At 37.4% G+C, this 23,411-nt stretch overlaps 1 protein-coding gene across 10 annotated transcripts; it reads right to left on the bottom strand.

Moving 5' to 3' along the window:
* LOC102128672 (T cell receptor gamma constant 2) lies at positions 1-23,411 on the bottom strand. Of its 10 annotated transcripts, none has more exons than XM_074035201.1 (7): positions 22,832-23,411; positions 12,397-12,726; positions 8,014-8,061; positions 5,224-5,271; positions 2,482-2,529; positions 1,481-1,581; positions 1-587 (listed from the first exon to the last, which is right to left on the bottom strand). In XM_074035201.1, the coding sequence occupies exons 2-6, from the start codon at positions 12,539-12,541 to the stop codon at positions 1,490-1,492; spliced, it is 381 nt and encodes a 126-aa protein (XP_073891302.1). In that variant the 5' UTR covers positions 12,542-12,726; positions 22,832-23,411; the 3' UTR covers positions 1-587; positions 1,481-1,489. The 10 variants fall into 10 exon arrangements, 7 of the variants coding, with proteins under 7 accessions (XP_073891302.1, XP_073891301.1, XP_073891298.1 ...); XM_074035200.1 differs by lacking the exon at positions 22,832-23,411 and adding an exon at positions 16,574-17,099; XR_012432528.1 differs by lacking the exon at positions 1,481-1,581 and having other exon boundaries at positions 22,832-22,968.

The raw sequence follows: 23,411 nt of genomic DNA, 5'->3' as shown, positions 1-23,411 counted from the left end.
AACTTTTCATTGTTTTAAATTTATTTTGCCTATTAGGAAAAATACACCACGTAATTCAACTAGCAAAGAAGGCTGCTTCAGGACATGTAAAATGAAAGGCTTCCAGGCAGTTATCTGATTAAAGAACACTAAGGGAGGGACAAGGCTAGAAGCTGCGGACTGTCTACACCATGGCAGTGGCTATTTGGGTTGGCTGGAGGAGCTGTGGAGAATATGGAGAGAGTGGTGCTGGGGACTGCCATGGCTATTCCTCATTGTCATCACAGAGTGAGGTTTTCCGTGTGCCCACTGGTTTGAAAACCATTTTACAACAATGATAGAATAGTACACACATGAGAACTGAAATAGCCCAAACCCGGAAAGAAAGCCCAACTAGATCCTCAGAAGACACTTCTAGGCACAATAGCCGATGAGAAAAAGATGGCGTCCTTGTGCCACCGTCTGTTACGATCTCTCTCCATTGCAGCAGACAGCCGTTCTTCTAAGCAGACAGACGGCGATGATGGCAAAATAGACCTCACTCTTGAGGAGCAGGAGGAGGTACATGTAATATGCAGAGGTGTTTGTGAGCTGCAGCAGTAGTGCATCTAAGAGAAATTTCACATGTTCTTTTTACAGAATAAGACATATTAATGGGAGAGGGGTTCACAAATACTTATTTCTGACGATTTACGTTGAAGTGATATTCTACCACCACCAAAACCTAAAAGTAAACATCTACTGCTACCACCACCACCAAGAGTCAGACAAGTCAGAATTCAGCTTTCAAGTTGATTAACAACCTCTGCTAAATTCACGTAGAACATTCCAAGCTATTAAAAAGTAAGGTTGCTTTGTAGGAAAGCAAAGAAAGTGGTTAATCCAGATTCGCTGATGTGTTAGGTAGTTGTGGCACACCCACCTATCTTTCCTAAATGTCTCTGATTATGGCTATGCTATTATTGGGTGATTGCATTTCATATCATTTGAAGCTTTGCAAGAGATATGTGCTGTCAAGGAATAAGTAAAGACAGTGATGGTGGACAGCAGTGGCTACTCAATGAGCTACAAGACTGAGTCTCTTCCTGCGGAAATTTCCATTTACATGTTTTGTCTTCATCAAGTGAGAACTCCAGAAACATCAGTCCTTGGTGTGGAAAAGGATCTCAAGAAGTGATGTGTTCGTAACTCCCTGCCCTTGGTCAAGTGAGATGTTACTGCCCCTCCTTGCCTGGTGTGGCAGCTTAAGTCAGAGCCCCTTGGTATTGGAAATAAAGGAAAGTTGAGCAGGGCTAGCGCCAATGCTTCTGGTCACATTGTTTGTGTATATGTAGAGAGAAAAGGCCAGAAACAAGTACTCATTCTGTGTCTGATAAATGAGATACCCTATGCCAGACATCTCACATTCATGTCCTTATCTCTTCAATAACTGTAAGTCAGGTGTAATTATTCGTAGTTAGGTGATGAGAAAAATGTTACTCACAAAATGTAGGTCACTTACATCTAATCATTAAAAGAGCTGGAGTGAAATTTCACTCTGCAAAGCCCATGTCCTTTTTGTTTCAGGTCCCTGGCTTTGTAATTTCTTGCTATCTGACTCTACTGTAGAAAAAGAATAGAAAACTTAGTAACTGCATGAACTCTTCGTTTGATGTCCTGATTTGAAATCCCAGGCCTAGCTGTGTGACATGTATAAGGGATTTTTATAATTATTTACTTTAAAGGGACTATAAAATGGGAGAAAAAATATTGTACCACTTTATAGGAGTATTAAGAGGATTAAACTAGAAAATGCAGAACAAGCCCTTCTGTGTAAAAAGCACTTGATAAACACTAGTTTGTGTTATTAGCTACTAGCAAAGACAAAAGACTAAAACAAAACTACTGGAGAAGCAACATGGTATCATGTTTCCCCCAGTCATTAAAACAAAAGACACGAAGCCGGGCACAGTGGCTCACACCTGTAATCCCAGCACCTTGGGAGGGTCGAGGGGGCATATCACGAGGTCAGGAATTCGAGACCATCCTGGCCAACATGGTGAAACCCCGTCTCCATTAAAAATAAAAAATTAGCCAGGCATGGTGGTGTGCACCTGTAGTCCCATCTACTCGAGAAGCATGGCTGGAGAATTGCTTGAACCCAGAAGACAGAGGTTATGGTGAGCCGAGATCGTGCCACTGCACTCCAGCCTGGGCAACAGAGCAAGACCCCATCTCAATACAAACAAACAAACAAAAAGACATATGGATGAATAAAGTCTGTTTTTTTGAAATAACTTTTGAAATAACTGAAAGCGTATCACTCTAATTTATAGTCATCTCATACCTGAAGCAGTAGTTAGGTTTGTTAATACAACTCCTAGAAAAGGAGGGACTAATTTAAAATATCACTAGGTCCATTCTGCAGCATCCAACCTAGCAAAATCTATTCTCTGATTTTTGAAACTAGAGAAGTTCAAAGGTTAAAATGATCAGGAGGAAATAAAAAACACAAAAACTTACCATTTGCATCTTCTGAATAATTGTCTTTGGGATCCACTGTGGTGTCATCTAGAAGAATGAGAGCAAGTACTAGTCAATTGTTCATGCCCATTATTTGTCAAAGGGTGTGTGTGTATGTCTGTGTCCATGTGTAATTAAATGAATATTCATAAAATCTTTCAACAGAGAGGCAGGAAGACAGTTATTAAAAATATGAGCCCACAATCCCAGAAATAATTGGTCTGATTCTATGTAATTAGGTAGAGCTAATTCAAATATTACGTTTTTGCACATCAAGATGTTGAAGTTCATGAAGAATAGTGTTTTCTTTTTCCTTTTTTATCACAACTGGAGTGTAGTTTCCAAGAACATTTGGTCTTCCTTCTGTATTCATAGCTCCTAGCACAGTGCCTTTTTATTTATCAAAAAAGGTTTTTGATAAATACTTGTTCAATGGAAAAATAAACAGAACAAGTGGCTACTTTGCAGCCTTCAGCACACACTGCTGACCTGAAATCAGCAAAAAAAAAAAATAGTTTTGGGTTTTTTGTTTGTTTGTTTTGAGGCAGGGTGTCACTGTTGCCCAGGCTGGAGTGGAATATAGTGTGGTGTCATCATGGCTCACTGAAGCCTCAAACTCCCCATGTTCAGGAGATCCTCCCATCCTAGCCTCCCGAGTATCTGGGAGTCCAGGCACACACCAACACACCCAGCTAATTTATGTACTTTTTGTAGAAACAGGGTTTTGCCATGTTGCCCAGGCTGGTTTCGAACTCCTGGGCTCAAGCAATCTTCCTGCCTTGTCCTCCCAAAATGCTGAGATTACAGGGATAAGACACCACACTGGGCCAAGAATTCTTTCAGTCCTAGAATCCACAACGGAATCTTATATGTTTGAAGGAGTCTGGCTTAGAAAAATTTCTCATCTAAGCAGGAAAAAGCAGTCATTCCTTTCCAAACCATGCATATCCCCCAAAGTCTCGAGCAAGTACCCACGATTTTCTGGAGGTATAGTGTTTCTAGACATAACAACAACAATGTTAACAAAAGCTAATATCTACTGAGTGCTCGTTATTGTCTCAAGCACTATGTTAAATGCTTCCCATGCATTTTTTTTTTGTTTAATTTCCCCGTAACACTGAAGTGAGTTTTATTATGTATGGCCCCATGTTCTGAATGAGGAAATAAAGTTTTAAAAGTGCAGGCAACTTGCCAAGAGTTATATCAGTGAACAGCAGAGCCAGTATTCAGACAGTAGTCGTAGGGGAAGAAAAGAAATTGGACATTTGAAAAGTACTTAGTAGAAATAATCCACAGAAATAGATAGAAAGTAATTTATAAAGAGACAATATAATGTCACCATTGTGTACTCTAAGAAAATCTCTTTGAGTATGTTAATTACTCTCAGTAAAAGGTCTTTTTTATTATAGGAGCTCAGCATTTCAGTGCAATTCTTTCTGGGACTAGAAAGAGACAGGCCAAGCCACACTGATAGTTCTCTGAATAAAATCTGAGGTGAGACTTGAATTTATCTGTGATTTTTTTTTAAAAAAAGGAAGACGCAAACATGCATACAAAGATAACATATTTTAAAACAGAGGAAAACAGAGTCACATTGGTGTTTGGGTTTATTATTTTTCTAGTAGATGTGTTCTTGTCTATATGGATATGACTGGTGTGCAATTTTATGTACTCACTGAGATCTTTATTTCATGTATTCTAAAAAAATGGACTTGAGGTATGGGTTTTGGGTAAGTCTCGCAAAGGCAAATGTTAGTTATCATGTCTGCATGCCCAAATATCTTTAAGAACTGATTTTAATGGGTTTTCAAGGTCTTTTTATTTTCCTTAGGGTGACTTTATTTATTAAAAGATAAATAAAAATGACTATCACTTATTTCCATGCATTGATTGAGGTAAAAAGAATAAAGCAACTATTCCCGGTAATAAAATCTCTAAGTGTATCCTGAGTTCTCTCTCTCTCAGTCAAGATTGGTTGCAAATGTGGACCAGATTAGTTTGATCTCCTTCAAAAGCAGTTCATTGATTATACAATATGATCACTTCCATGATATATTTTTAGCTTTTCTCAGAAAAACAAACTTCCAAGAAAGAGCATTAGAAATCTACTGTAGAATTTCATTAAGACAAGTGTCCTCCTTAATGTAGTTGCCTCAAGAAGTGCATGAAAGACAGTTTACTTTTAGACTGGGCGCAGTGACTCACGTCTGTAATCCCAGCACTTTAGGAGGCTGAGGGGGAAGATCACGAGGTCAGGAATTCTAGACCAGCCTGGCCAACGAGGTGAAACCCAGTCTCTGCTAAAACTACAAAGGTTACCCAGACAGGGTAGCATGTGCCTTTAGTCCCAGGTACTTGAGAAACTGAGGCAGGAGAATCGTTTGAACTCCAGAGGCAGAAGTTGTAGTGAGGTGAGATTGCGTCGCTACATTACAACCTGTTCAACAGAGTGAGACTCCGTCTCGAAAAAAAAGAAAGAAAGAAAAAAGACACATGGATGAATGGATGAATAAAGTCTGTTTTTTGAAATAACTAAAAGCATATCACTGTACCCTTCAATTTACAGTCATCTCATACCCAAAGCAGTAGTTAGATTTCTTAATACAACTCCTAGAAAAGGAGGGACTAATTTAAAATATCACGAGGTTCATTCTGCAGCATGCAACCTAGCAAAATCCTTTCCCTGATTTTTCAAGCCAGAGAAGTTCGGATCAGGAGGGAATAAAAAACACAAAAACTTACCATCTGCATCTTCTGAATAATTGCCTTTGGGATCCACTGTGGTGACATCTAGAAGAATTAGAGCAAGTACTAGTCAATTGTTCATGCCCATTATTTGTCAAGGGGTGTGTGTGTGTGTGTGTGTGTGTCTGTGTCTGTGTGTAATTAAATGAATATTTATAAAACCTGTCAAGTTTTTATAGGCAAGAGGCAAGAGGCCAGTTATTAAAAATATGAGCCCACAATCCTAGAAATAATTGGTCTGATGCTATGTAATTAGGTAGATCTAATTCATATATTATGTTTTGCACATCAAGATGCTGAAGTTCGTGAAGAATACATTTTTCGTTTTTTATTCCAACTGGAGTGTAGTATCCAAGAACATTTGGTTTTCCTTCTGTATGCATAGCTCCTGGCACAGTGCCTGCCACAAAGTATGTTTTTGATCAATACTTGTTCAGTGGAAAAATAAACAGAACAAGTGGCTCCTTTACAGCCTTCAGCACACACTGCTTACCTGAAATCAGCAAAAAAAAAAAAAAAAACAAAAAAAAACCTAAATAATTTTGTGATTTTTTTTTTTTTTTTTTTTTTTTTTTTTGAGGCAGCATCTCACTGTCGCCCTGGCTGGAGTGGAGCATAGTGTGGTGTCATCATGGCTCACTGAAGCCTCAAACTGCCCAGGGTCAGGTGATCTTCCCATCTCAGCCTCCGGAGTATCTGGGAATACAGGCACACACTGCCACGCCCAGCTAATTTATGTACTTTTTGTAGAGACAGGGTTTTGCCATGTTGCCCAGGCTGGTTTCGAACTCCTGGGCTCAAGCAATCTTCCTGCCTTGTCCTCCCAAAATGCTGAGATTACAGGGATAAGACACCACACCCGGCCAAGAATTCTTTCAGTCCTAGAATCCACGACGGAATCTTACAATGTTTGAAGGAGTTTAGTTTAGAAAAATTTCTCACCTAAGCAGAAAAAAGCAGTAATGCCTTTTGAAGTTATGCATATTCCCAATGTCCCCAGCAAGTACCCATGATTTTTCTGGAGGTACAGTGTTTCCGGACATAACGACAACAACATTAACAAAAGCTTATATCTACTGAGTGTTCATTATTGTCTCAGGCACTATGTTAAATGCTTCCCATGAATTTTTTGTTTAATTCCCCAATAACACTGAAACGAGTTGTATTATGTATGGCCCCATGTTCTGAATGAGGAAATAAAGTTTAAAAAGTGCAGGCAACTTGCCGAGAGTCGTATCAGTGAACAGCAGAGCCAGTATTCAGACAGTAGTCGTAGGGGAAGAAAAGAAATTGGACATTTGAAAAGTACTTAGTAGAAACAATCCACAGAAATAGATAGAAAGTAATTTATAAAAAGACAATATAATGTCACTATTGTGTACTCTAAGAAAATCTCTTTGAGTATGTTAATTATTCTCAGCAAATGCTCGTTTTCATTATAGGAACTCAGTATTTCAGTGCAATTCTTTCTGGGACTAGAAAGAGATGGGCCAAGTCACATTGATAGTTCTCTGAATAAAACCTGAGGTGAGAGTTGAATTTATCTGTGATGTTTAAAAAAAAAAAAAAAAAAGGAAGACGCAATCACGCAAACAAATACAACATATTTTAAAACAGAAGAAAACAGAGTCACATTGGTGTTTGGGTTTATTATTTTTCTAGTAGATGTGTTCTTGTCTATATGGATATGACTCTGGTGTGCAATTTTATGCACTCACTGAGATCTTTATTTCATGTATTCTAAAATAATGGACTTGAGGTATGGGTTTTGGGTAAGTCTCACGAATGCAAATGTTAGTTATCATGTCCGCATGTCCAAATATCTTTAAGAGTTGACTTTAATGGGTTTTCAATGTCTTTTTATTTTCCTTAGGGTAACTTTATTTATTAAAAGATAAATGAAAATGACTATCACTTATTTCCATGCCTTGATTAATTGAGGTAAAAAGAATAAACTATTCCCGGTAATAAAATCTCTAAGTGTATCCTGAGTTCTCTCTCTCTCAATCAAGGTTGGTTGCAAATGTGAACCAGATTAGTTTTATGTCCTTCAAAAGCACTTCATTGATTATATAATATGATCACTTCCATGTTATATTTTTAGCTTTTCTCAGAAAAACAAACTTCCAAGAAAGAGCATTAGAAATCTACTGTAGAATGACATTAAGAGACGTGTCTTCCTTAACATAGTTGCCTTGAGAAGTGCATGAAAGACATTTTACTTTTAGACTGGGCGCAGTGACTCACATCTGTAATCCCAGCACTTCGGGAGGCTGAGGCGGGTGAATCACTTGAGGTCAGGAGTTCGAGACCAGCCTGGCCAACTTAGTGAAACCCAGTGTCTACTAAAAATACAAAGATGACCCAGACATGGTGGCGTGTGCCTGTAGTCCCAGCTACTTGAGAAACTGAGGCTGGAGAATGGCTAACTAGGGAATCGGAGGTTGTGGTGAGTGGAGATCACGCCACTGCACTCCTGCCTGGGCAACAGAGTGAGACTTCCTCTCAAAAAAAAAAAAAAAAAAAAAAGGCACATGGATGAATAAAGTCTGTTTGTTGAAATAATTGAAAGCAAAACACTATACCCTTCAATTTACAGTCATCTCAAACTCAAAGCAGTAGTTAGGTTTGTTAATACAACTCCTGGAAAACGGGGGACTAATTTAAAGTATCACTAGGTTCATTCTGCAGCATCCAACCTAGCAAAATCTATTCCCTGATTTTTCAAACTAGAGAAGTTCAAAAGTTAAAATGATCAGGAGGAAATAAAAAAGCACAAAAACTTACCATTTGCGTCTTTTGAAAAACTGTCTTTGGGATCCACTGTGGTGACATCTAGAAGAATGAAAGCAAGTACTAGTCAATTGTTCATGCCCATTATTTGTCAAGCTGTGTGTATGTGTGTGTATGTGTGTGTGTGTGTGTAATTAAGTGAATATTTATAAAACCTGTTACAGAGAGGCAGGAGGACAGTTACTAAAAATATGAGCCCACATCCCAGAAATAATTGGTCTGATTCTATGTAATTAGGTAGATCTTATTCATATATTATGCTTCTGCACATCAAGATGTTGAAGTTCGTGAAGAATACTTTTTCCTTTTTTATCACAACTGGAGTGTAGTATCCAAGAACATTTGGTTTTCCTTCTGTATGCATAGCTCCTAGCACAGTGCCTGCCACAAAGTACGTTTCTGATAAATACTTGTTCAATGGAAAATAAAGAGAACAAGTGGCTACTTTACAGCCTTCAGCACACACTACTGACAGGAAATCAGCAAAAAGAATAATTTTGGATTTTTTTTTTTTTTTTTTTTTTTGAGGCATGGTCTCACTCTCACCCAGGCTGGAACGGAGTATAATATGGTGTCATCACGGCTCACTGAAGCCTCAACCTCCCCAGGGTCAGTCGATCCTCCCATGTCAGCCTCCTGAGTAGCTGCGAGTACAGGCACTCAGTACCATGAGCAGCTAATGTTTGTATTTTTTGTAGAGACAGGGTTTTTCCATGTTGCCCAGGTTGGTTTCAAACTCCTGGACTCCAGCAATCTTCCTGCCTTGTCCTCCCAAAATACTGGTATTACAGGAATAAGATACCACACCAAGAATTCTTTCAGTCCTAGAATCCACAACAGAATCTTACGTGTTTGAAGGTGTCTAGTTTAGAAAAATTTCTCATCTAAGCAGAAAAAAGCAGTCATTTCTTTTGAAATCATGCATATTCCCAACATCCCCAGCAAGTACCCATGATTTTCTGGAGGTACAGTGCTTCTGGACATAACAACAACAACATTAACAAAAGCTAATATCTACTGAGTGCTCGTTATTGTCTCAGGCACTGTGTTAAATGCTTCCCATGCATTTTTTGTTTAATTTCCCAATAATACTGAAGTGAGTTGAATTATGTATGGCCCCATGTTCTGAATGAGGAAATAAAGTTTAAAAAGTGCAGGCAACTTGCCAAGAGTCGTATCAGTGAATAGCAGAGCCAGTATTCAGACAGTAGTCGTAGGGGAAGAAAAGAAATTGGACATTTCAAAAGTACTTAGTAGAAATAATCCACAGAAATAGATAGGAAGTCTTTTATAAAGAGACAATATAATGTCACCATTGTGTACTCTAAGAAAATCTCTTTGAGTATGTTAATTATTCTCAGCAAATGCTCGTTTTTATTATAGGAACTCAGCATTTCAGTGCAATTCTTTCTGGGACTAGAAAGAGACAGGCCAAGCCACACTGATAGTTCTCTGAATAAAACCTGAGGTGAGAGCTGAATTTATCTGTGATGTTAAAAAAAAAAAAAAAAAAAAAAAAAAAAAAAAAAAAAAGGAAGAAGCAAACATGCAAATAAATACAACATATTTTAAAACAGAAGAAAACAGAGTCGCATTGGTGTTTGGGTTTATTATTTTTCTAGTAGATGTGTTATGGTCTATATGGATATGACTCTGGTGTGCAATTTTATGCACTCACTGAGATCTTTATTTCGCGTATTATAAAAAAATGGACTTGACATATAGGTTTTGGGTAAGTCTCATGAATGCAAATGTTAGTTATCATGTCTGCATGTCCAAATATCTTTAAGGGCTGACTTTAATGGGTTTTCAATGTCTTTTTATTTTCCTTAGGGTGACTTTATTTGTTAAAATATAAATGAAAGTGACTATCACTTATTTCCATGCCTTGATTGATTGAGGTAAAAAGAATAAAGTAACTATTCCCGGTAATAAAATCTCTAAGTGTATCCTGAGTTCTCTCTCTCTCAATCAAGGTTGATTGCAAATGTGGACCAGATTAGTTTTATCTTCTTCAAAAGCACTTCATTGATTATATAATATGATCACTTCCATGTTATATTTTTAGCTTTTCTCAGAAAAACAAACTTCCAAGAAAGAGCATTAGAAATCTACTGTAGAATGACATTAAGAGACGTGTCCTCCTTAACGTAGTTGCCTTGAGAAGTGCATGAAAGACAGTTTACTTTTAGACTGGGCGCAGTGACTCAACGTCTGTAATCCCAGCACTTTGGGAGGCCAAGGCAGGCGGATCACTTGAGGTCAGGAGTTCGAGACCAGCCTGGCCAACATGGTGAAACTCCATCTCTACTAAAAGTAGAAAAATTAGCCAGATGTGGTGCCAGGCACCTGTAATTTCAATTCTCGGGAGGCTGAGGCAGAAGAATCGCTTGAACCTGGGAGGTGGAGGTTGCCGTGAGCTGATATCACACCATAGCACTCCTACCTGAGCTACAAGAGAGAAACTGTCTCAGAAAAAAAAAAAAAAAAAAGACATTTTACTTTTAGAATTTAGTGTGAAGTAAAACACATTGTGAAACTGTAACTTCTCTCCCATGTAGTATTCACTGCCCTGGAATTTACTATACTTTTTATTTTGCCGTGATCACTGGAAAAATCAGAACACTTATGCACAGTGGTAAGACTACCCTCAAGCTTTGCACTTTTGTCTTCTCTTGGTGTCTCAGCAAAGGAAATAGAAAATTGGGACTCTAGGGGCTGGGCACCCTGGCTCACGCCTGTAATCCCAGCACTTTGGGAGGCTAAGGCGGGCAGATCACCTGAAGTCGGGAGTTCGAGACCAGCCTGACCAACATGCAGAAACCCCATCTCCACTAAAAATACAAAATTAGCCGGGCGTGGTGGTGCATGCCTGTAATCTCAGCTCCTTGGGAGGCTGAGGCAGGAGAATCACTTGAACCCGAGAGGCGGAGGTTGCAGTGAGCCGAGATTGTGCCATTCCACTCCAGCCTGGGCAACAAGAGCGAAACTCCGTCTCAAAAAAAAAAAAAGAAAAGAAAAGAAAAGAAAAGAAAATTGGGACTGTTTTTATAACCCCACTTCAGTTAGTTTTAGGAAAGGCTATACCTAATACAATAAATACGCGAATGAACATATCCATGCTACCGTGTTGAAAGCAAGCATTTTCCCTGCCATTGTTTCTTTTGCACTCCATCATAGCCCCAGGAGAAAGTCAAGGCAACTGTCCAAATCACATTTGATCATTGCAGAAACTCAGGATCTGAAAAGCTAAAGACTTACCCTAGAAATTTGGAATGGTACATGGCGAAGGTCTTCAAATATTTTGTTAATGCTTTTTCCCCCACTGGCTAAAAAGGACTTGTTAACCACAGGAAAATGCACAAAATGAGTCCTTTTCATGACCACTCTGGAGCTGTTGGACTGTTATGTTCATATTCAGGATGTTGACATACAGTGAGGGACTGGACAACTGGCCCAGGGCACGGTCAGCCCTCTGCCCAATGGTCTAGATGTGTATAGAGTCTGCATCAAAGGCACTGTTTGGGGACCTCATGCATGAATCATGAGTGACCCTGAGTGATCAGGAAGCGAGTATATTCGCTGCACTGTCATGCATCCTCCTTAGGACAGTAACTCATCCTTGTCTGCTCATCCACATTTCCACTAAGCCTGAGGTGTCATAATTGTACAATAAATGTTTATTGAGATGCATTCACCAATGGTAGGAAATGCATTTATTATGGAAAATGGAAAAATGTTTGTACATGTAAACCTTACCAACCTTTAATTATGAAATGTTACTTTATGGTAAACTGAAAATCTGAAAAGCACAAGGCCCCCATAAAACTACAGTGGCCAAGACTATTTTATGTTTTGTAGAGCCTTGCTCTGGCTTCTTCAGATAAACATCATTTTGTCAACAATGAACCCATGGTTTGTAGGTTAAACTTTGTGGGTAGCAAGATTGAGGTGAGTTACTCTCCTGCTTGGGCAGAACATTCCTGAAAGACGTATACTTGTTTTTATTTCCCGATCAAGTAAAGTCATCAAAAGAAAGGAGAACTCTTTTTGAGCATTTACCACTTGCTACATTGCTAGATGCTTCCGTGTAGGTTGTTTCCTTTAATCCATCTAACAACCCTAAAAACCAGCATGTGACTTTCTTATTTTGGATAATGGAGCTGAGGCTGAGAAACCTTCAGTAACTTTTTCAATTTCGTTTTCTCCAAACCCATACCATTTTAATTCTATAGAAAAGTAGCAGGGCATTTACGCTACCATTAAATGTAACAACATCTAAGAAAGATTTATGTTTGTTTTTCATTAATTACTGAAATAAAAAATGCAGGATTCCCTTTCAAAGACGTGTTCGGAGAGATATGTGTAAACACATACCTGTCTTTATTGGAGGAAAGATAATTTCTTGATCAACTCCATTTCTATTATTCTCGTGTCTGACGATACATCTGTGCTCTTTATCCAGTGACTTTTCTGGCACCGTTAACCAGCTAAATTTCATGTATGTGTTGTTAGTCTTCATGGTGTTCCCCTCTTGGGATTTCAGAACCTTGTTGCTGTTCTTTTCTTGCCAATGTATCTCAATAACATCTGGGAAAAATTTCTCAAGAAGACAAAGGTATGTTCCAGCCTTATGGAGGTTTGTTTCAGCAATGGAAGGAAGAAATATAGTGGGCTTGGGTGAAACATCTGCATCAAGGTGTTTATCTATGGGGAGAAATGGAATATGAATTTAAAAGAATCATGAGAGAAACACACACATTGCACGGTTTGGAATGGCCTAGTACATAACAATAAAAAGAGACAGTGCCATTGAGCTAGTGTCCACCGGGGCCTTTCATCCAGGATAGGCTGCACAGTACTTATTACTGTGCTTATTTTACAGAGGTTGAAAAGAGGATCAAAATGTTAAATAACTTGCCAAAAGTTACAGTTCTCAAGTGTCACATGCTGGATGAAAATCTGGCCTTTGTTTATTCTGCACATGCTGTGAGGGAGTGTGATTTTTAACTGCCTCCTACCAAGGCTTCCAATGTTCACAAACATATTTATTTTATTTTTATCTCTTTTGTTTCATCATATGAAGCATGTTTTCAAGGTGGATGGCAGGGGAAAGGGGAAAAGATCAGATAACTTCAATGATCTTTCTACAGATGAAACTCTGGTCCTTTTCCCACTTCCCTTTTCCATCCTTTGTAACTTATGTTCTTTAGCCAAATAACACACATTCTCACGTTTCACAATTTTGTGTCCTCCCACTCTTCATTTCACTGATTCTGCAATGCACCATATTTATCTGATTATTTATCTTATTTTCCATATGAATAAATGTCAGAATTTTAAAATATTATTATTTATCTTATTTCCCATATGAACAAATGTCAGAATTTTTTTGTTTGTTTGTTTGTTTTTTTTTGAGACTGCAGCTTGCTCTGTCACCCGTGTTGGAATGCAGCAGCACAATCATGTCTCACTGTAGCCTCAACTCCCCAGGCTCAAGTGGTCCTCCCACCTCAGCCTCCCACGTAGCTGGGACTACAAGTATGCATCACCATGCCTGGCTAATGTTTGTTTTTTGTAGAGACACATTTCACCATATTGACCAGGCTGGTTTCAAACTCCTGTACTCAAGTCATCTGCCTGCCTCAGCCTCCCAAAATGCAGGGATTATAGGTGTGAGCCACCATGCCTAGCCATTTTGTTCACTTTTATTTTTAACAATACATAGTCACTTGTTTTAATCAGAATCTACTTCCACGTGTACGTACTGTCTATCGAGTTAACCATGTAGCTTCAATGTATATACCATGAGCAGTCCTCCTAGTTAATATCTAACTTTATATAACATCTCAATTTCACATCTGCACCCTCCAAGTTTTGGGGTGGAGCAATATTTACAGCTGTACCTCCAGATTATTCACCATCTCTTGAATTTAGAAACAAAATGGCAACATTTCCAAAACTCTTATTTAAATGTTTTATTGATTATTTTCAGAAATCCTCTCGAGTTCATCTTATCCAGTAATACACTTATCAAAATTTTGTTTTCCTTTAGAAAACATACACCAAAAGCAGGTTTTATTTTGGAATTTCATTTGAATTTTAAGAATGACTAAGAATGCACCAGGGGTGTATTTTTTTATATTGGTTTTTATATAAATTTACCCCATTAATGAGAAGATCTATGTAAATCAGTATATCTCTATTTTGACTCCTTATGTCTCTCTTAGAATTTGTGTCTGTTCTCTATATTACTTAACTGTTTTAAAGCTCCACTATTCTCTTTGTCTTAGCCTGCTGAATAAAATCTATATGTAATTGCTCTATTAAAATCATGGTTCCAGCGCTTCTTATATGCATAGGGTCAAGATATATAACAGAGCATTATACGTTTACAAAGGCATATCACTTGAATCTGGAATGTTAACGGGTTCTACATTTATTTTTAATCTAATAAGTGAAATTAGAAATGTTACAATTCTTTCTAATTTGATTTCGAATTGAAATTCCAATGCTTTGGCTGATGTGAAGTGAGTTTGATAATTGAACAATTTCTTAAGAAAATAAGAATTAAATTTCTCATTTGAGAAGAAAAGAAAACAATCTTGATAATTTCTGTTTCTGTAGCAAAGTTTCTGATTTTCATACAAAATTAATAAACATATACAGTAATATTAATTTTTGAGCATGCTATAAATTTAATTAGGCATAATGTGCTTACTTTAATTTCATACTCTTTGCTTTTAGTGCAAATAGTATTTTATTTGTTATACTTGTGAGACAGTGTATATTTTTCCACTATATAGTTTGTTTCTAATTTTAAAAGCATGTTATAAAATATAAGATTAATTTTTCAATTGTACATTATATTTCTATAATTTTAGTCTCTAGTCAATATATTTTCCAATCTAATTTTCATCCTAGGAACTAGTGTCTCTTCATGGAAATACTTCTAATTCATTGTACTAAAGAAATTAAAAATCAAATGATAAACTTGGACATTTTTTGTATGGTACCATGGCATTCATTGCCTCTTGTCCCCTTTCTTTAGCTAGATTCTTTAAGTTTCATTCTTTTCAGGACAAAATGAATCTGGAACTTCCATAACTTCCTCAACGTAATAGTTAACAAATCATTAAATAGCATACTTCATTATACATGGTAAGGGCCGATATTCTGAATCATCCTCTCACATGATTTTTAAAAATACTACTTTTAAAATGTACATATTAAGAGTGTTTTTTATGGTCAAGTATGATAAGTTTTTACTTCAATCATAAATAGAATTTATATATTTTATTTATTTAAAATGATAAACCTGCTGGATTCATCTATGCACATTTATTTGCATAATTAAATAGTATATGTGAGTTAAATTGCCTAAGTTGTTTGTAGTTTATTAAAATACAGCATTGCAAATTTACCAAGTATCAACTACATTTTCTATAGACGGCATGATATATTAAATCTACATATGGGTATTTATTTCAGTGTTCTCTGTTTCTTATTTTTTCGTTAGATAAATAGTTATAGCCATTTTATATTTAAATATGTATTTCAGATTTATGATGTTTCCATCTGGATTTAATTGATTTGATATCTTGACCATTTTTGGTAAGATTTTAACCTTTTTTTTCCTGAGACATAGGAACAGAACCCTAAACTAATTGGCTACAAATCTTAGGACCAATATGTTGGTGTTAGAAATGGTATCAATTAAGATAAAGGATTAAGTAAAGCACATAGAACAACAAAAATAAAAAATAAACATCTTAATGCAATGTTTTTGCCAAGTGATTAAAAATCTTCTAACAAGAAACGAATCGATAAGTTCAATTTTTGTGTGTGTGAGCCGATGTTGAGATATCCTTCCATTTGAGCAGTTAGAAGTACAGCTGAATTCTCTGGAGAAATTTTATGGGCTGAGAGCAACTCTCCATAGTAGATCCCATTCTCTCTTTACACGTGAATCCAGAGAACATTTGTTGGGCACCTATTTTGGGTTGGACAATGTGCTGGGTACTAAATTCACACTATCTTGTGCAATTCTTATACAACCCTGCTGAATTCATACTGTTATCCCATTTTATGGATTAGAAAACTGAGGTCAGAGAATAATCACTCAATTTCACTAAGCAGTGAGTGGTGGAGGCAGAGTTCCAGGTGGACCTGACTCCAACACACAAGAGCCAACATCTCTTGTGACCATCAGAGATGAATATGTGTCCACTTTATGGAGTCTATCACAAACTTACCTGTCATAATACATTTTGTCTCAGGGTCAAACATTTTAATGGTATCATTTCATACAATATATATGAGCACTTTATAGAAGTCCATATATGCACAAAGGCAAATCCTATTATGATATTTGTGCAATGTTATCTGTGTTCTCTTTTAGTATGAGCATTTGTTTTAAAGTCTCTCCTGAGATTTCTACATCAAATCCCCATCTAATTCCTCTCTTTTCTAAACATTATTACATTATTCCATTGTAATCATTTCTTGCCTTCCCTCTATTACCTTGGAAATATTGTATTCTTCTGATACTTACCTGTGACAACAAGTGTTGTTCCACTGCCAAAGAGTTTCTTATAATAATTCCACAGTGATTCAGTCCATATCAAAAACTCTAATTCAGTTTCCCTGAGTTCTTCAAATTCTGGTGGTCTGGGATTCTCAAAAGACCAGGGTTCCAGTGCTGGTTAATTTTGCTCATAACAAGCTCTGTTGCTTCACAAATCAAATAACTTAAAGCTTTTGGTGTTTTATCTATCTAAAAACAGTGATGTTAGTGGAAATCAGTTCAACATCACTACCAGCACTGAAGTGAGACCAAAATGAAACAAGATATAAAAAAGCAATTTGATTAAAATGTTATAGATCCCAGTGCAGTGGCTCATGCCTATAATCCCAGCACTTTGGGAGGCTGAGGTGGGAGGATTGCTTGAGCTCAGAACTTCGAGGCCAGCCTGGGCAACATAGTACCTAGTGAGACTCCATCTTTACTAAAAATAAAAAAAGCATTAGCAGAGTATGATGTGCATGCCTGCAGGCCCAGCTACTCAAGAGGCTGAGGCAGGAGGGTTACTTGAGCCTAGGAGTTTGAGGCTGCAGTGAGCCTTGATCACACCACTGCACACCCACCTGGGCAATAGGGGAAGACCCTGTCTCAAAAAAAAAGTGCTATGGAAATATAAGAGGCTATGATGATAATGTCATCATCATTGTTATGATTAGCAATCTGTTTGCTATGATTGTGTGCCTTGACATGACATTTTAACCCTATAGGACCAAGCATTGCCTTTACTAAAAAAAAAAATTCAGTGTTTTGGAGTGTGGCGGTTAAATCTGTAGCAATTAAGCAGGAAGAATCACTTCTTTCTCAGTTCCTCTGTTTGCATTCCACTTTGCTCTGACATGCCTGGGATTCTGAAAGCCATCATCCCCATCATCACAAGAAACATGCCTTCCACACGCCCAATCTTTAATAGGCTATCATTTGCCTTACCTGCCGTGTTAAGAAAATCAAAGGGAACATTAGCTAAAGTCTAATATACGCAGTCAGTGTATGGAAATTCTTCACTTTTGTTTTTCGAAACAAGTGAGGCTTTTTCTAATCAGCAGCACAATTTATTTGCCTTCCAAGTTTCACCAGAAACTTCAACCTCAAACTGACTTCTGTCTAGTTCATGCCAAAGTCCAGCTTAAAACACCTGGCTTGACCCTTCAAGGCAGAATGGCAGAGAAATGGCAGGAGGCCTGGTCCTCAAATCCATCTTTCTGTTGTCACTTTAGATCACTACATGTTATCTGCCTGACCGTGTCTGCTGAGCATCACCATCTGTGCATCTCATTAAATGTCAGGCTGCCCATAGCACTGATCCAGTGGTAATATGCAATGGGTTTGTTTCATGACCATTCCTTTCATTTTCCAAAATGGAATTTGAAGGCAATGGCCCACTCTTCCATTTCCTTCTAAAGGACTCATGCATTGAAGTCCTTTTCTAATTTAGTAATAGAAAAAAATACGATATTTGAAAAGTTGATGTGCTTCTTTTTATCAGTTAGTAAGAAGTATGTATTCCCCTACCTTTTTCTCCTTCCTTTGATCATAAAATTTTAACCTGTGCTCCTTGCTAGGTAATCACAGGCCTTTTTCCTTCTTTCCTTAGAGCTTTAGATCATCTGCATTAATTTAATGGTCTGACTGTGCTTGTGTGTTTTAACTTAGGTCTTCTCAAATAGATTTTGGAACAGGTAGCTTAAATAAATAACAAATAGTTTGTGCATTCAGCATGTTTCTCTTTTGTCCTCAGGAGTAGATTGTTTTGTAAGGTCAAGCTCAAATAAAACACAAGGAATGGAGAACACGTTTGGAAATCCTAGCTCTGTGATAGGGATACCTACATACTAAATTTAGATAGACGGGAAGTGCCAGACCATAAAATGAGGCTTTCTTTCCCAAAATTTTCTCTCACAACATGGGGAGGTGCCTTGTGTATGGTACAGTCTTTGTGTAACATCTCATATTAAAAAATGTTCTTCTAATACTCTGCTTTGATCCAGAAGGATGGACTGGACGAAATACCACATGAAATGAACTCAGTGAATGCTAGCTTTGGCAATGGTAAAAGGAAATAAAAGCAAAGAAATTTATCATGAATTTGGTCATTATTACTTGGGGCGAAAGTCCTTGTAGTTTTTACTTACTTCATACAAATATAGAATAACAGAATAAATCGGAAAAAATAATTTCCTTTCCTTTTGTGAGTGGATAATTGTTTCTTAGAATAAAATATTCAGGAACACCATCGGAAGGGGATTCCACAGTGGAGACTGAGACCTGAGATGCCTTAGAAAGTTGCTCTAAAGTAGTTGCTTTAGATGCATGTGAAGCATCAAAACAAAATCTTTAATGAAATATAAGGGCCACAAAGCCAATATTTCTCAACTGTAGGCATAATCCAGTTAGGAAATTAAAGGTTGTAAGTAGACATTTGACTGTTTTACCTGTATCCCTATAAATTTACACATTCAAGTTGGGGGAGGGGAAAATACATATTTTCTTAAACTTGTATAAATTTTCTCTGGAAAATGGAAAATCACCTTGTATTCAGGCACATCATATTTGAGATAATATGTAAAACATTCTAATTACTTTTAGAAGCAGGTACAATTAGTCTTTTAGAAATAGAAAGCATTTTACAAATAGTGATATTTGTTCTGAAGTGAGCTGTTGAATAGATGGGGGTTGATACATTTGTCTTATTCCTGAGTGTATAAAGACCTCTCATGGGTAGTAACTTGAATTCTGGAAGAGGAATTAATATTTCTATCACCTACCAAGTGCCAGGCATTCTGGTGGGTAATTTCCATATTTAATTTCATGTAATATATACAACATTTCCTTGAGATACATAATCTCCATTACCTTCATTGTACAGATCAACTTGAAATTGGAACTTTCAACTTTGCTCTGTTATTGCAAAATATTAAGGACATTTGAAAAGAATGTTTATGAAGTAGTGAGAAGTGAAAAAGCCAGATCTATTATTGTGTGTCTAGTATGATTCCAACTTTGTAAAGCAAACAAACAAAAGGCATGGGAAAAAGTTGAAATAAAAGTATAACAAAATGATAATGTGATGAGGATCGATATCATACTTAAATGCTTTGTTTATTTTTGTGTGTTTTCGAATTTTTCTATAATGAACCAGCATTTTTATAATTTGAATACTTGGTGAATCAAAATACACTTCCTAAAGGGCAGTTACATAGAAAGCGGCAGCCCCAGGAGTCATCGAGAAACAAAGTCCATACACTTTCCTGCACCGCACTTTCCTGAAAAATCACTTCTCAGAAAACTACAAATTATGACTTTGATTGCTACCATTCACATGAAATCAACCGGATGAAAGAGAATCAGAAGGTCACTTTTTAACTTGTAAGTTAATTTCATCATACGATCTCAACCACTAAGGAAACAAAAATATATAATTGCTTTTACTTTTCTCAATGCTGTGTCAACTTTGTGAAAATTCTCTGAAAACTTTCATTTCAGTGGATGTAATAGACAGAGTATCTTTGTAAGATGTTTCTTCTCATCCAGGCAAAATTACATCTGAAGCTAACACATAATAAATGAACTTATTGGACTGATTTATAAAAAACAATAAATGCAGCTTATGTCACTTTTGAGTATGGTCACACTGTGAAATATTTCGACATTTGATATTAATCATGCTTCGGTCAAATTATCAAATATTTCACCTTCTGGTGACCAAATGAGGAGGGTAGCTGATTTTTTTTTTTTAACTTTTTTCCATTGGTTATTTTTAGAATTGAAGAAACGAAATCTCTGAACTAAACTTGTTCACAAAACTTTCAACAGAGAGATACCAGTGGAACATAAGGCCTCCGTCCTTTAGAGATTTGCAGTTGGTCTAAGCTCCTTAGTAATGTCTCCCATGCTAGGGCTGGAAAAGTTCTGACTCCCATGGCATGAACCAAGTCACCTGACCTCTCTGTAGGTTTCACCATGATTAGTGACCAAACCAGGAGGGAATCCTAGAAATCTGAGCCAGCTCCTGCATGCCTGCGTCACATCTCTTCTCTACATTGCAAAATTTGAAGAAAACTTACCTGTAATGATGAGCTTTGTTCAGGGGCCAAACACCTTGATTTTTTTGCCAAACTGTTGCCTACCACCTGAGAAGCCTTTATAAGAATCTCCCCTTATGTTTGTTTTAAAATTGTGCCAACATTTTTCAATATTTACATAAACGCATAAAAATTGGCCCTGCTGACATTAAGCCAAGACAAAGGTCAAACAAAATCACAAAAAACCTGAATGTAATCAGGAATTTAAGGACTGACCTCACCTTGCCCTGGGCACTTTGGGTTATGTACATTCTCTCCTTGTATCACATACATTGAAATGTCTGATTTTACCTTTTCTCATGATTTTGCCTGAATCTTCTAAATCTTCCCTAAAGAGTTTTCATGTATACACTTTGTCTTAAGTGTAATTTAGAGTTAATATTTCCTTAATTTTCAAAGAGAAACAATAATAGGATTTGTATGTTTGACATTTAATAAATAGATATTGAATATGATTTATAGGTATTTTGCGATTCGTATTTATGGAGGGATGGGTATCTAGATTGATTCTAATGTAACTTCTTTTGGGTCGGGCAGGGTGGCTCACACCTGTAATCCTACCACTTTGGGAGGCTAAAGCCGGTGGATTACTTGAGCTCAGGAGTTCAAAACCAGCCTGGCCAACACAGTGAAACTTCATCTCTACTAAAAATATGAAAAAACAAAATTAGCCAGGCATGGTGGCAGGTGCCTGTAATCCTAGCTACTCAGGAGGCTGAAGCAGAAGAATCTCTTGAACCCCAGAAGTGGAGGTTGCAGTGAGTGGAGATCGTGCCACTGCATTCCAGCCTGGGCGACAGAGCTAGACCATTCATAGGATCAAGTTACAGAAGAGGAAATATTCAAAGTATAAAAATATTACTTAATATTGCTAAATATCACATAAGGGTCCAGACCAGGCACTTGGAAACAGATAGCCTTAGCTAGATCCCAGTCGTTGCCACAGTGACTAGTCATGTGACTTTAAGAAAGTAACTGCTCTTCTCTAGGCCTCAGTTTCCTCATCTGTGAAATGGGACTAAGAGGATCTCCTGCATAGGTCTAATGAGGAAGGAGATAAAGCACTGAAACTATTTACCATGGTGTCTGGCTCTCATTAAACTATACTAATATTAATTTTCTCCTTAAAGGAACAATATCGGGTCATTTTATCAAATCTTTCCGCCAAACACAATACATAGATCTTATAAGCAATAACTGCTACATAAATTAAGAAAGAAAACAAGCTCATGAACCCAAGACCTTCTGCTTCTTGGGCAGCCACAGGCCAAAGAACATGAGCAAGGCCCAACCAAGCCAGCATCTAGAATACTTATCTGCCAGACTGGCAGCTTTTGAGTGTTGAGACTGTGCTTCTTTGCCCTTTTATCTCCAGCATTCAGAACGAAAACTGTTTACAGTAACTATTTGCTGAGAGGATGAATGAAGAAATGAAGATGTAAAATCAGGAAGACTCTTTTCATTGACCTTGGAGCTGACATGGCTGGTTGAACTTACAAATTCTATTAAACTGGGCCATTTCCAGGTGATATAACAAGAGTCCCAGTAGCATAAGTTTTGACTGACTTCAGCCTCCCTCAAAGAAACTAGAGCACTAATAAGTAGGATGCATTGACGTTCTATAGTAATTCACTATAAGAAGCAATTTTTTCTGTACTGTTTCTCAGGATGAGATCAAAATCAATAATATGGATTTGGCAGGCTAGTAGAAGAAGGGAACACTATGTTATATCTGAAAATACAGAGAAGAAGTAATTTTCAAAATTCCATTTTTTATGTCTCTCACTTAAAAGACCTACAAAAAAGTAACTTGGATCAAGGACTTACAGCAATGGTTTACAGACATGGTCCTCGAAACATTTTAATTTCTCTCCAGAGTCTACCGTGTGTGTGTGTGTGTGTGTGTGTGTGTGTGTGTGTGTTAGTGTGTGTGTATTCTAAAAGTAGAATTTCAATCCACTTACAGACAGGGAAGGGAAGATATCATGGACAAAATCGTTTTGTTTCCATATCCAGCTAGCCTGAAAAATTGCTGTTCATATACTGAGGCCAGGGATGTGACAAATTCAGATAAGGTTGATCATTTTTTTTCTAAAAAGTGTCTATCCATTTTTCACTACTGGGATAACAGAAAAAAAAAGTTACTCACCAGGCGAAGTTACTATGAGCCTAGTCCCTTCAGCAAATTTCTTGATCCACCAAGTGCTATCACACTGGTCTGAGCTTCTACAAAAATCTCAGCCTTCTGATCCTCATGACATGACCGGCAATCCAACAGCTTTGAACTAGCAATTTGATCTTCTGGCTTTTTTGGAAGTCCTTGAATATAGGTTTTGTGACATGTGATAGTTTGTAATTTTTCCCCATAAATTGCCTGCTTTCTTCGAAGGCAGTAATTCTTGAAAAGCACCAACAGAAAAAGGAAATGTTAAGAAAAAAATAAAAAGAAAAAGATAGGCCAGGTGTGGTGGCTCACGCCTGTAATCCTAGCACTTTTGGAGGCCAGGCGGGCGGATTGCCTGAGCTCAGGAGTTCAAGACCAGCTTGCGCAACACCGTGAAACCACATCTCTACTAAAATAAAATACAATAATAATAATAATAATAATAATAAAATTATCCAGGCGTGGTGGCATGTGGCTGTAGTTACAGCTACTAGGGAGGCTGAGGCAGCAGAATCGCTTGCACCCGGGAGGCAGAGGTTGCAGTGAGCCGAGATCGTGCCATTGC

Source organism: Macaca fascicularis, chromosome 3 (genome assembly GCF_037993035.2).
Source record: "Macaca fascicularis isolate 582-1 chromosome 3, T2T-MFA8v1.1".
NCBI classification, from domain to species: domain Eukaryota; kingdom Metazoa; phylum Chordata; class Mammalia; order Primates; family Cercopithecidae; genus Macaca; species Macaca fascicularis.
The sequence above is the reverse complement of the archived record's forward strand: the minus strand, read 5'-3'. Positions and strand labels throughout refer to the sequence as shown.

Bases quoted from the DNA above. Each gene is read 5' to 3' on its own strand.
- LOC102128672 (XM_074035197.1), bottom strand. From the start codon at position 12,541: ATGAAGACTAACAACACATACATGAAATTTAGCTGGTTAACGGTGCCA. The intron at 8,062-12,396 runs GTATGTGTTTAC...TCATTCTTCTAG, and splicing joins CTTTCCTCCAATAAAGACAG to ATGTCACCACAGTGGATCCC. The intron at 5,272-8,013 runs GTAAGTTTTTGT...TAATTCTTCTAG, and splicing joins TTTTTCAAAAGACGCAAATG to ATGTCACCACAGTGGATCCC.